Source organism: Aythya ferina (genome assembly GCF_964211825.1).
Source record: "Aythya ferina genome assembly, chromosome: 18".
NCBI classification, from domain to species: domain Eukaryota; kingdom Metazoa; phylum Chordata; class Aves; order Anseriformes; family Anatidae; genus Aythya; species Aythya ferina.
Genome location: NC_140317.1, coordinates 4,423,070 through 4,435,529, shown reverse-complemented (window position 1 = coordinate 4,435,529; position 12,460 = coordinate 4,423,070). Strand labels below are relative to the sequence as shown.

Sequence of the window (12,460 nt, the reverse complement as noted above, 5' to 3'; positions counted from 1 at the left end):
ATCACTGCAAAATATGAAAGATGCTGTCAGAAAACCCACCTTAGATTTAATTCACAAGAAGACTAAGTTCATGAACACAGATCTTGATCGTTATTCAGTCCGTAGCCTAACTGGCTAACTACCTTTGGCATTAGCCAGAACTAAAGTCAGAAATCACATTACAGCTACAAAAAGGAACATATGAAACTAGCTACAGAAGACCAGAAATGAACACCAAAGCCATGCTGTTAAGACTTATTCCTCTTGTACTGAACTTTCCCTCCCCCACCGTACCACACTTCCAAATACCTTTAGGTCACCAGCCTCAGGTTTTTCAGTCTCTGAATCGTCATCTTCCTACAAGACAAGAATTTACAGGATTAAGCTTAAAGAGCAGGCTTGGCAAGTAACTGCACTTACAGCAAAGGGCTTGTGTTTGGCAGCCCAGCAGTAGTCCAAGACCCTTTGAATGGAAGTTAGTTTTGCCCCACCCACTCAGGACCAGCAAACAAGCCCTACAGTCACAAAAAGAAGTGGAGTTGCGTGTTTTTTTTTGTTTTGTTTTGTTTCCCTTTTAAGGCAAAAGCATCACTCAGTAGAAGACGCCCTCTGCAAAACTCATGCAGCTCCCGAGTGTGCAGAGCTAGACCATAAGCAGCAACAAAACTGCAGAAAAAAAGCGTTCATCATCTGATAATTCTTTTTCCAGTTGGTGGGCAGGGGCTTTGCACTTGCTCCTGTGTAGCAGTACTCGCAGAAAGCAGCGTTTGCAAGGCCTATTTTACTCTCCCAAGCACACACCAGCAACACAAACAGGACACACAGCGTGCCTGCCACACAACCAAGCGTGCAGGCTTGGTGAGGGGCTGCCCTAGCACCAAGTTCAAAGTCCCAGCGATGCCAGGTGACACCGCATCTTTCCTTACTTGTGTGGTGCTCTCAGCCTCACTTGCAGGTGACATGAACCTCCACAGAAGGGAACTAACTTCAGTTTTCTAACTAACTTTAGTTTTAGGTAACAGCCCACATTCAGTTTTTATTTCTACCCAGGAACAAAGAAAAAAGGGCAAGTTTCTCCCGAGAGCTTAAATTACTGAACTCAGCCTTAAGAAAAATTTTGTACCACGTGAAAAGTAACCTACAGCTTTGATCCAAAACTGGGAGGTAAACCTACTGCTCCACTGCCCCACGAGCTACTTGATTGGGGATCCTAGAGTCAGGTATGCTCCTCGACACACATACATAGTCTGGGTTCAAAACAAGTTTGAGGAGCAGAAAAGTTTTTCTTGCTCTCACAACTCAGCAGAATGGGTTTTCCTCCTAACTCCACCACTCAGTTTCAACTTTGGCCCCAAAACAAGAACTTGGTGTTTCAGCTTCCAAAAGAAAAACAAAAAAAAGAAGTGAGGTGATTACATGCAACTGAAAGGAAGGGCTTACAATGAAGTGCCCTCCTCTGGGTATTAGCACACAAACAGGCTCTGGCAAGGCAAGCTATAGAATGATCACACAATAATGTCAGTAAGTTTTAATTGCCTGAATTAACATGCATATCCCATGGAAGTGACACACCAAACCTCTTCACTTCAGCTACTTTCCAGTGTACCTTTCCTAAAACATGAACGTGTGCCCATAATTCAGTCTTAACAGGCAAAGTTTAATAACAGTAAGTGTATAGCTAAAGGAACAACCACAGTACCAGATTACTTGGTACTTGATCAGATGTTTTCCTCCCACCCATGCTCCCACTCATAGTAAAAAGATCAGCAATTTTCAATGAAAGAACAACAGCTTGAATCGTTCATGATATAGACACTTAACGGAAACAGCTCCCAAAACTTTCTAACCTATTAGAGGACATCTCTGAAACAACAGCAATGACAACAAAAAATCTTTATTGAAACTGCCCTTGAAAAAAAGGACTTTTCAGTCACAGTTAGTGTAGACAATACAAGCACAGAGCTGTTTGGATAAGAACCCAGGTCAGCCTGAAAACAATTGGCACCGCTTTCCAAAAACAGCTCATAACCTAGAAGTACCAGCACTAGGATCTATTAAGGAAGCTCACAATTCTGGTCCAAGAATATAAAAAAAATGCATGTTGCTGGCCTGCAATGAGACTAGAGAGAACACACCCTTTGTAACCTGCCAACTGCTGTACAGTAACTGAAAATAAGTGCAAGATCCGCTGGCTAAACACCGGAGTGCCTAAACCAATTGCTGGTATTTGTACGGCACCTGGAACCTCCCAGATGTTAGATGACTGCAACTTACATTGAAAATTGTGTGTGCAGTAAAAGCTACCCCATTTACAAAAGTAGCTGTCAACAAACACCTGGATCACAACTACCACCTTCTATAGAAGAAGGATCTTATTGAAAGAGTCCCCAAGCCTTGGATATAAACAGGAGAATGACTAAAGCGGTAGGAAAGCTTCATTACTTGGCTTAGCCAGACAGTGACCCTGAATGCTCTTGCTTGCACCTCTTCCAGTTAGCAGAACCAAAAAAAAAAAAAAAAATAGACAAGTTTCTTGTCTGCTACTTGGGGAAGCAAATAGCAGGAGCAGTGAATGTCTTGTATGAGAATGAATGCGGATAAAATAGATTTCATTAAGAAAAAGTTGTAATACCACTATTTCCTTCCTGTACTAAGTAGCCAAAAAACTTGAGCAGGGCCAGCACATCAACACAGAGGTAAGCAAAAGGTTGATGAGAAAGAAGAGAACCTCCCCACACTTTCCCAAGCCTTACTGCTTTGCTCTTCCTGACACGGAAGCGTTTATCCTTTTGTGCGTTATAGCCACACTCCGAGGCAGCGAGCTACGTGCCCTGCCTGACCATGCACCAAGTACCTCAGTATTCAGGTGGAGTTACACACATGCCATGCACCTGTGACAAACAAAAGCCACTCAAGCCTAGACAAAACGCCACTACATCAAGTTAACCAGATGTAGGAAATTGAGTTAGACACGAAAGAATAATTTAAGACATTGCAGAACTTTGCTCTTTTGGGTTATCCAGCTGCCCACGCACCAGCGCGTTTCTCTGGCAGCATTTCCAGGTGTGCTAGCTCTGCGGAAGGAAAAGCTGCGTGTCCCCTGCCAGTCTTCCACGGAAAAGTCAGAGAGCATTGACGGGTTAGTAACGAGCACGAGACCCGCACCCAAAGATGCTGGGCGCTGAGGAGAAGGCACTGCCTTGGGGGCAGAGTGGAAGGAAACGCTGGGAAGGTGCTGGAGGCCGCAGGGGGGGCCCGTGGGCGGCGTGGGGCCGGGGGAGCGCTGAGGGGCCGGGGGGTACTTACTGACTGCCTGCTGGCCTCCTCGTCCTCCTCCTCGTAGCCCTCCTCATCGCCGTCCAGCCGCGTGAAGTCATCCTCGCCATACCCGACAGACACGAGCCCGCCTTTTTCTCCTGAGAGGGGGGCGGAAAGCGAGGAGAAAAGGCAAAATAAAGAAAAAAAAAAAAAAACAAAAAAAAACGTGAGGAAAGCGAGACAGCAACCAGGGACGCCCATACACCCCCATACACCCACACACACCCATCCCAGGGCCCACCCTCAGCCCCCCGCCCGCCCTCACCCGCGGCCCCCTCGCCGCCCGCCGGCCCGGCCTCGCTGTCGGACTCCGGGTCCGAGTCCTCGGCGTACACGGCCAGCGAGGACAGGACGCTGCGCTTCGCCGCCGCCATCTTCCGCCCGGCCCCGCCGCCGCTTCCGGCGCGCGCCTCTGACGCGGGGGGGGGGGGGGGGGGGCGGCGGGGTCGCCATAGCAACGGCGCCCCCCCCCCTGCGCGCGGCCGGAAGCGAAAATCAAGCGGGGAGCGAGGACGCCCGAAAGCCCTCAGCCAAGCTGCGGGGGGAGGCTGGGGGGTGAGGAGGAGGAGCGGGGGTGCGCTGGGGAGGGGTTGGGGTTTTTTTGTGTTTTTTGTTTTTTTTTTTGGGGGGTGGGATTTGTTTTTTTAATAGGGGGGCGCTGGCCCTTTAAGAGCGGCTTGTGACGTCATCGCGCGGCGCCGCGGGCAGCGCCTGGCGGACCCGGAGCGGGTGGGGGGGGGGGGGCTCTGAGGGGGTCCCTGGGGGGGGGGGGGGGCGCTTTGAGAGGCGCCTTTGAGCCCCCTCAGCCGGGGGGGGGGGCGCGGTTGTCCCGTCAGGAGCGAGCCCCAGAGCCCTGAGGGTGCGGGGCAGCCGCCTTGGGGGGGGTGTGGGGGGGGCAAAATAATAATAAAAGCAGAGGGAAAGGGGCTGGGGGCTCGCCTCAGGGGCTGGGGGCTCGCCTGAGGGGCAGCGGGGCGCTCACTGCCGCTTCGTGCCGCCCGCAGCCCCCCCCCCGCTATGAGCAGCAGCAGCGCGGCCGCCCCCGGGCCGGAGGGCAGGGCCCGGCAGGCGCTGAGGAAGGTGTTCGGCTTCCAGGCCTTCAGGACGGCCCTGCAGGAGAGCGCGACCATGGCGGTGCTGAGAGGTGAGCGGGGGTCCCGGCCCCCCGGGGTCGGTCCTGCGGCTGAGCTGCAGGGGAAGGTCGCCGAGCAGGGCTCTGCGCTGCCTGCCCGCCTTGGTGTGTGTTTGGTAAGAACGTGGTTGCAACAAACACGATATGGGGAATGCTCAGCTGGCGGTGCTGGGATCAGCACCACAGGCGTCTGCCAGCTGGCTGTGGTCGGATGGGGTTGAAGCTGTTTGCACTCACGCACTTGCAGGGTAAAGCTTACTGTGGTGGTGTTAGACACAGGTGGTACCAGCAGAAGACCTGGTTCTCTGGTAAGGTTTATATCCGTGAATTATGTGGGTGTTACCAGAACCACGTATTTTTCCTGGTGTTAACGCATCCACCAGCACACCGCTGTGGGTTCGGCAGGCAGCTCACACACACACGGGCTGCTTACCGTCCATTCTCCTCGTAAGTCTCATAATGCAGACCAGAACAGCACCAAACCCAGCGTGCAGGACACAGTCACGGTTTTCATTCATCTCCAGCAGCTGTGTTGTTGATAACAGACTGCCCAAAAGCAGTGTTCTGTGAGCAGGGTGGCTCTGCCTCTCAATGCTGTGTGCGTTGGCATCTCCCTGACGTGAAGTGGGTGCTCCTTAGCATAGCAATAGTTACTAAATAATACTGCCTACGTGGTTGGGATTTGCTTCTTGGGATAAGCTTTCACAGGGTGTGATACAGATCTGCCCTGGGACTGGTGGTTTGGTAACTGGAGGGCTATATGGGGAATCAAAGCAGCTCATGTAGAAGAGAATTAGCATGACCATGGACGAGTTGTTTAACTCCTCTTTATCTTGGTTTCTGTGTAACTTCTGGTATTTAGGTAAGGCTGTTTCATATCGTTTAAAAAGTGATCAGAGATTATTTGAAGGAAACCACTGCCGGCATACAAAGTATTGTGATGCTTTTAGAACCTAAAATGAAGTGTCTTTTGTTGGTATGCCACAAGGTACACGCACAGATACACCTTTTCTCGAAGATTAGAGGCCTTCGTGCCCACCCCTCCAGGCAGAGCCCTGGGAACTCGCCACCACTCAGTAGCCTTGAGCTTTGTTCTGTTGTCTTTGCAGGCGAGAAGGATGTCTTTGTATGCATGCCCACAGGGGCAGGGAAATCCTTGTGCTACCAGCTTCCTGCAGTTCTGGCAGTGGGCATCACCATTGTCATTTCACCTCTGATTGCACTGATTCAGGTAACTGTCTCCTGTCAGCTGTGGAACGCAGTCAGTGAAGGGGGTTGGGAGACTCTGGAGGCACGGCTGCTTCTTGCCTTTCTGTCCCCAAAACTGCTGTTAGCCTGCCTCTGGATTCTTGTCTTCATGTCTTGGTGTGTTTTCCTTAGCCTGGTGACAGGTGAAGAGGCTGCAACTTAGCGTGCCTCTGGTCTGATGTTATGCAGCTCTGTTAAAGAAGGTTTTTCTTCTTTGATAATAGCCTAGTGTTTTTTATAACTGATCCTTTCTATATTCTCCAGTTGTCTTTTACCTCCCATGTGCTGTACAAAAGCAGCAGAGTACCTCAAATGTAGTGAACTGAGTCTTTACCCACAAAAGAACTCCATTTTACCTATAAAATAATAACTCTGGGAATTATGAAGTTGCCTTTGTAGGCATAAATTGCTCTCCATCAAACTGCCTTTTTGTTGTGGTCTTTGTGTCATGGGTAGAAGCTGTTGTAGTAGAGCTCTTCCTTAAACACTTTCATCTGTGTGACCTTTTGCTTATATATTTTGTCTTTTGTACTGTTTTCATCACCTCACACTTCCCTATAATAGCAGCTGTAGCGTTAACGTTGCATGATACCTGTTGGCGTAGGCTGCTGTTTTGTTTTTCTGCTGTTGTGTTTTTTGCTTTTTTTTTTTGTTGTTGTTCTTTGTTTTTTTTTTTTGTTCAACTCCTCTGCAATCTCAATATACATCAAGAATTAAAACCAGGCTTGGTGATGCATCTCCAAAAGGTGTTGTAAATAGTGAACTCTTTCCAAATGAGATAATTTCTAATTAAGCTCCAGCGCAGGAAATATTCTATCAGTGAAATAGAGGTTAAACGAATTACCAGAGGTAAGATTTGCAGGTGAAGCAGAACTTGTCAGAGCAACAGGTAGATGAAGATGGGCTAAATGAGTCTTAGGGAACAGAGCTGGAGTGAGCCTCCAGAGGTTTTCTCATTCAGTCCTGAGATGGGGAAGCTATGCCTGAAAAGATCGTGATATATTTCATTCTAACCCACCTTCAAGAGCTTAGTCTCTGTAGTTTATAGGGAAGGTTGAGAGTTGACTGTGAGCAGAAACAGTGCCTATTAAATCAGTCACTGAAGCACTTATTGAGTGAAATGATGAGACATCCGTCTTTCAGGACTGTTCATACCTTCTGAAATGTTATGTGCTAGTCAACTGCAAGCGAACAGCTCAGTGTAGGTAGGTGGGTTGTGTGTCCACTGTTTGTCTGGATGTATCTGAATGTGATGCTGTGTTTTCTTCTTGGTTTTCAAGGCATGATTCTTGTTCACGCTCAGTTCTATTGCAGAGGTGACTTGCCATATCTCATACCTCAGCTGTGTTTGGAAAGTTGTTTGGTTATTTTGGAATGAAGTGTGCTCTGTTTTTGTACGGTGGCATTACTCATTTTCCATCTGTGACAACCTGATAGTTTAAGTCCTGAGACCCCATGGTGGCCTGTTTCAGCTCAGTGTGGCTATCCTCAGGTATTTAGCACAGATCCGTGCTGATGTGCCCTAGCAGCAAAATGATTATCTTAAAGTGAATGAAGCCAAAAGAAAAGGAGTTGGATGTTAGAGCTGAACAGATGCACTCACCATTGAAATAAATAGGGGTGAAGTTCTAAACAGCTGGACTCTAGGTGAATGTTGTCCTGAGACTTCAACCTGGAGGTGGAAGCTGGGGCCTCATGTGGATCTCTCCAGTAGGCATTCATAGTGCTGGTGGCTTTCTTTAATGCCATTTGTTTCTCATTTAATTTTCATTTTGTATTTACCTTAGGACCAAGTGGATCACCTGCTGGCTCTGAAGATCAAAGCCTGCTCTTTCAACTCCAAGCTTTCAGCCCAGGAAAAGAAGGCCATCCTGGCTGACCTAGCAAGTGAGAAGCCCCAAGTAAAGCTCCTGTACATCACCCCGGAGATGGCAGCGTCCTCTTCCTTCCAGCCTACGCTGAACTCCCTGCTGTCTCGAAATCTCCTGTCCTACCTGGTAATCGATGAAGCACATTGTGTCTCCCAGTGGGGCCACGATTTCCGACCTGACTACCTGCGGCTGGGCACCTTGCGCACTCGCATACCCAATACGCCGTGTGTTGCCTTGACTGCCACCGCCACCAAGCAGGTCCAGGAGGACATCATGATGGCACTGAAGCTAAAGCAGCCACTTGCCACCTTTAAGACTCCGTGCTTCAGATCTAACTTGTTCTACGACGTGCAGTTCAAAGAGCTCTTGACTGATCCGTATGCCAACTTGAAGGATTTCTGTCTGAAGGCACTTGAAGTGAAGAATACAACTGGGGTAGGTTTTTCAGTGGGGGAAGAAGGCTAAACTGAATAAAATCTTCCTTAATGGTCACCGATCTTCCGGTGGTTGGTATGGCCCTGACAGGGCTGTGGTGGCAAAGGAGGAGGTCCCTGAAGGAAAGCCCTCAATAGTTTTTCTGTTCCTCTAAAATAATTAGAATATCGAGTTACATTTCTTTCAAACAGAGGTGTCGTCCAAAAAGAGCTGGTCTAAAAGAAAATATATTAGGAATATGCAAATAGCATTTCTGTCTTGGCTTGTCGTGTCCCTGGCGATAAGTGTGTGTTTGATTGGGTTCTGCTCTTTCACTGTGGTGAGGGTGAAATATAGCAAGGGTGAGCAGCAGCACTTAGTGTCACATTGAATTGCTTGCGGTAACACTAATATCCAGGATAACTCTCAGCAACTCAATCACCCTCTGCACCTCAATTTGTCTGTAATGTGAAGAGAGACTTCTTGCCTGGTGTTCACTGGGAAAAGACTGGGAGACCATATTCAGTCTGTCTCCTAGGCCTTGTAGGAAACTCTTTGTCTGATTTACTTTTGTGCCATGACAATGTCTTTAAGTTGCTGGGGAATCAGCTTGGAGATGAGGTGAGCCTTGGGCATCCCTCCATTTCATCCACACTAAGGACTGCAGCTTTGCTGATGGGCGTCAGGCGGTGTCACAGACTTTCTCTCCTCTCTGCCCAGGTGTACTCGGGTTGTGGCATTGTGTACTGCAGGATGAGGGATGTGTGTGACCAGCTGGCCATTGAACTGAGCTACCGAGGAGTGAAAGCCAAGGCGTATCACGCAGGTACTGGAGCTGCTTTGGCATCTCTCAGGAGCTGGTAGAACTGAACTGTACCACCTCTAAGGCTTGGGTTGGGGTTACCTAGCAAGCAGCTCTCTAGGCATGGTCTGCAATCTGTCCAATGCTCACACATCAGGTCTTTGAGGTAAATATGGGTCACTCAGCAGAACGGCATTCCCTTTGCTCCAGAACTGTTCATTTTGTTGGATCTTGCATGGCCTAAATATAACAACTGGTTTCTTCACAAGAGTGTTTTAAATTTTTCGTTTTGGAATAGAAACAGCTGCTGCTGACTTCTGCTTGATCCCAGGCCAATTTAAACATGGGCAGAGAGGAGTGTGTATGTCAGTCTGTTCTTACTGAGGGGCTTGGCTCGTAATGGGAGAATGGAGAAGGAATAAAATACTTCTACTTGCTGTTTTGTTTTGTTTCCTTCCACCTTTTTCCATTCCCAGGACTCAAAGCAGCTGACAGGACTTCAATCCAGAATGAATGGATGGAGGAGAAGATCCCAGTTATTGTTGCTACCATCAGTTTTGGAATGGGAGTAGACAAAGCAAATGTCAGGTATGTGAGGCTGAGAGTTGTGCTCCAGCAGAGACTGAAATCTGAGCGGCAGGAAGGGAAAGCCTCAGTCTCTCTCTTATCTGATACATCTGTCTCAAACACCTGATCAACACTCACTGAAACCCACAAAAATACAACTGGAGGTTTTCCTAGAAGCAGCAAAAACAACCTTGGAAGGGTTTTGTAATTAAATTAAAAAGAAGGCACCAGAGTATCTCTTTACCATTCATCCTCAAACCAAAGAAAATTGGAGGAATGTTTGTTTTTTTTTTTTGCCACGCTCTCCAGGGTTTTAAAAAGAACCATCTAGATGCAGTCACAGCTGTCTCTTTCACTTCTCTTAGTGCAATAACTGCTGTCGAAAGGCAGTGGGAAGGAAATTTGTAACTAAAATAATTCATACACTACTAAAATAGTCAGAGTCAGCTTTTGGTGAGATCTTTTGCAAACTGCAATGGGGGGTGGCAGTTCACAAATGGCAATAACCAGTTGAAAAACACAACTCTAGTTCAAGGACAGAAATTTTTACATGTTTTCAATTGTGGTTCCTCTGGGACTTCTAATTGCCACCATAATTGCTCTGTGTTATTAGAATTCCTGCACAGCAATATGGCTGGGCTGAGTTAGCGTTGTGAACTGTGATCATTTAATAGAGGAAGAGCTCATCTGCAGCTCACGCAACACCCTAGATGGAGCTGATCCTCACTCAAAATCCAAATAAAACAATTGCTGTGACCATTGCAGGAGAGGTGCAGGACATCACTGAGTTGATCACATCAGTTCACAATTGTGCCACCCTTCTGTGTGTACCCCTGTGCTGGCAGACAACGGGATCCTATAGCAGTGATAGACTATTTTACTGCTCGATGCTTGTTACCCAGTAGAGAAATGAGAAGTCTCCTAGGAGAGCGGCATAAATTAATGATATGCTGAAATTTAGTCTCTGTCCAGTTCAATGCATTAAACCAGCAAAGAGTAGCTGAAATGCATAGGGCTGATGACGAATAAAATATAGCTGAACCATGCTTTGTAATAAGGTTAGTTTCCAAGAAATTAAGTTAAAAAGACTTCTTACAAGTTGTTTTTCAATAGTTTAAGGAATATGATACCCTAGGCCAGGTAACAATGCCCTGCTGCTTAGCCTTCACTCTTTGTTGGCAGAGTCCTGAGTATTCATGCATATGTTATTGAGTGAGATCAGGTCTGACAAGTTCTGGAGGTGACCCTTTGGGACAAAAGGGAAAACAGGTGTTGTTTCTGTCTCTGATGGAGTCAGCTCCTCTTTTTTTTTCACTGCTAATTCAGTTTTAGTTGAGATTATTAATTCTTTCAGTAAATTTCCCGATAGAGATTGAATATGTAGGGTTCTGATTCCTTGTCTCTGTACTGGTCTTAAGGTGTCTGTGTTTAGAGAAACAAGTTCACTTGTTTTCGTCTTTTAATCTTTTGCCACACCTGCGCACGTCATGCCTGCCTCTGGGACATAGTGGTTTGCAGAGCTTTAAAAGGACCAGTTTTGAGGCAGGCTGGTATTTAAAATATTGGCAGCATTACTGTACTGTAAAGTGCAGAGACTCCTCAACACAGGTATGAGCCGAATTGCTGAATATTCAAGTACAAGCAGGTTTAAAGCACCACTCTTGTAGTGGTGCATTGAAAACATTCCTTCAGAGATTACGTATGGTTTAGTAATGATTCATAGTCATATTCTCTGACTGGGAAAGGTGCCCTCATCTACAAGTGATTTTGGTGAGACGGAATTTCCCACGCAGACTTTGTTGGCAAAGAAATGTCTTTTTGTAATCAAGTATTTCTGATTATTTTCCATAATGTTCAAATTGTGTTTCACCAAATAAACAGGACTTTTTTTTTTAATGCTCTGTTTTATCATAAAATAGTCCAGATTGTGTCCTCGTTCATAGCTGTATGACTGTATACCTGTTTGGGATATTCATGTGCCCTTTTTCTTCCATCCATCTTGAGTGACATCCTGCTTTTACTGCCTTAGTTTTTACTCTGATGTTGATACCATGAACAACACAATCATGTATGCACTGAGTTGAGAAACCTACAACCTTATGTTTCCCATTGTCATATCACACTCAGGTTTGTTGCTCACTGGAACATTGCCAAGTCAATGGCTGGATATTACCAAGAATCTGGCAGAGCTGGGAGAGATGGGAAGCCATCCTGCTGCCGCCTTTATTACTCTAGGAACGATCGGGATCAAGTCAGCTTCCTGATTAAGAAGGAGCTCTCTAATATCCAGGTAAGATCTGCAGAATAGTATCTATGTGTCTAGTTGTGCTACCTTTCTGCTCAGATTTTGTTTGCCTCTTGCCTGCAGTGACCTCTGAATATGCAAAGATCAAATGAGTTTTTCTAGAGCTGTAGTAGTTTTTGGGTCTAGAGTTGTCTGTAGTCCTGTCTCAAGGGAGAGCAGAAGAGATTGAAGCAGTGAGGGAAAGGGCTGCCAGAACTAGCTCCAGCCTTACTAGAGAGGCAAGGGCGAGCAAAAGCATGGAGCAGAAAAAGGATGGTGTCTGTGCCAGTTAATCACATTGTTCAGGAGAGTTGGATGTGGTTACCAGTAGAGTTAATTCATCTGTTTGTATTTAAATTGAAGACTATAATTCTTGTCCTGTCTACTTTCAGGAAAAAAAAGGCACCTTAAAAGAATCTGACAAAGCTGTGATGACAGCTTTTGATGCCATTGTGAACTTCTGCGAGGAGCTGGGGTGAGTGCACTTCTTTCAAATGTTGTTTAATGTTGGGGAAACCATATCCTATCCCCTCTGAGGCACAGTTATGGCTGAGATCTTTCCGCAAATGCATGTTATGGAAAAAGAAAATACTGAATGAATCGCCTGGTATTTTGCTGTCTGGACTGAGGAAGGTGTCCCCGAGATGCCTGTCACTCACTTGCACTTCTGAGTTAATTGAGATGTTGAACTGTGATTCCTCTTGCTGTGAAATTTGTTGTGTTTTATCTGTGGAGAACGGACTTAGTTTCAGTTGCTTTTGTTTTGACTCTTTCCTCCTTCACCTGCCATCTCTCTTGGCAGCCTAATCATCACAGAATGGAACTGTTCAACTTTAATGTTTCTC

General features: G+C 46.7%; 2 protein-coding genes across 8 annotated transcripts in view; one reads left to right on the top strand and one right to left on the bottom strand.

Annotated features, from left to right (window-relative positions):
• SAP30BP (SAP30 binding protein) overlaps positions 1 to 3,705 on the bottom strand; it is a 31,820-nt gene extending 28,115 nt beyond the window's left edge. The window contains exons 1-3 of one of the 2 annotated variants that reach the window (XM_084492101.1): positions 3,563 to 3,705; positions 3,286 to 3,395; positions 289 to 336 (exon numbers count right to left, since the gene is read on the bottom strand). In XM_084492101.1, the coding sequence (XP_084348227.1) occupies positions 289 to 336; positions 3,286 to 3,395; positions 3,563 to 3,671 (267 nt within the window). In that variant the 5' untranslated portion in view covers positions 3,672 to 3,705. The remainder of the gene's footprint in view (positions 1 to 288; positions 337 to 3,285; positions 3,396 to 3,562) is intronic. The other variant, XM_084492102.1, reaches the window with a different exon arrangement.
• A 61-nt stretch (positions 3,706 to 3,766) lies between these two features.
• RECQL5 (RecQ like helicase 5) overlaps positions 3,767 to 12,460 on the top strand; it is a 38,375-nt gene continuing 29,681 nt past the window's right edge. The window contains exons 1-8 of one of the 6 annotated variants that reach the window (XM_084492082.1): positions 3,767 to 3,852; positions 4,302 to 4,441; positions 5,539 to 5,660; positions 7,465 to 7,983; positions 8,683 to 8,788; positions 9,241 to 9,352; positions 11,459 to 11,621; positions 12,008 to 12,090. In XM_084492082.1, coding sequence (XP_084348208.1) covers positions 4,315 to 4,441; positions 5,539 to 5,660; positions 7,465 to 7,983; positions 8,683 to 8,788; positions 9,241 to 9,352; positions 11,459 to 11,621; positions 12,008 to 12,090 — 1,232 coding nt within the window. In that variant the 5' untranslated portion in view covers positions 3,767 to 3,852; positions 4,302 to 4,314. Of the gene's footprint in view, positions 3,872 to 4,001; positions 4,027 to 4,301; positions 4,546 to 4,904; positions 5,058 to 5,538; positions 5,661 to 7,464; positions 7,984 to 8,682; positions 8,789 to 9,240; positions 9,353 to 11,458; positions 11,622 to 12,007; positions 12,091 to 12,460 lie in introns of those variants that run through there. The other 5 variants (XM_084492084.1, XM_084492083.1, XM_084492085.1 and 2 more) reach the window with 5 other exon arrangements.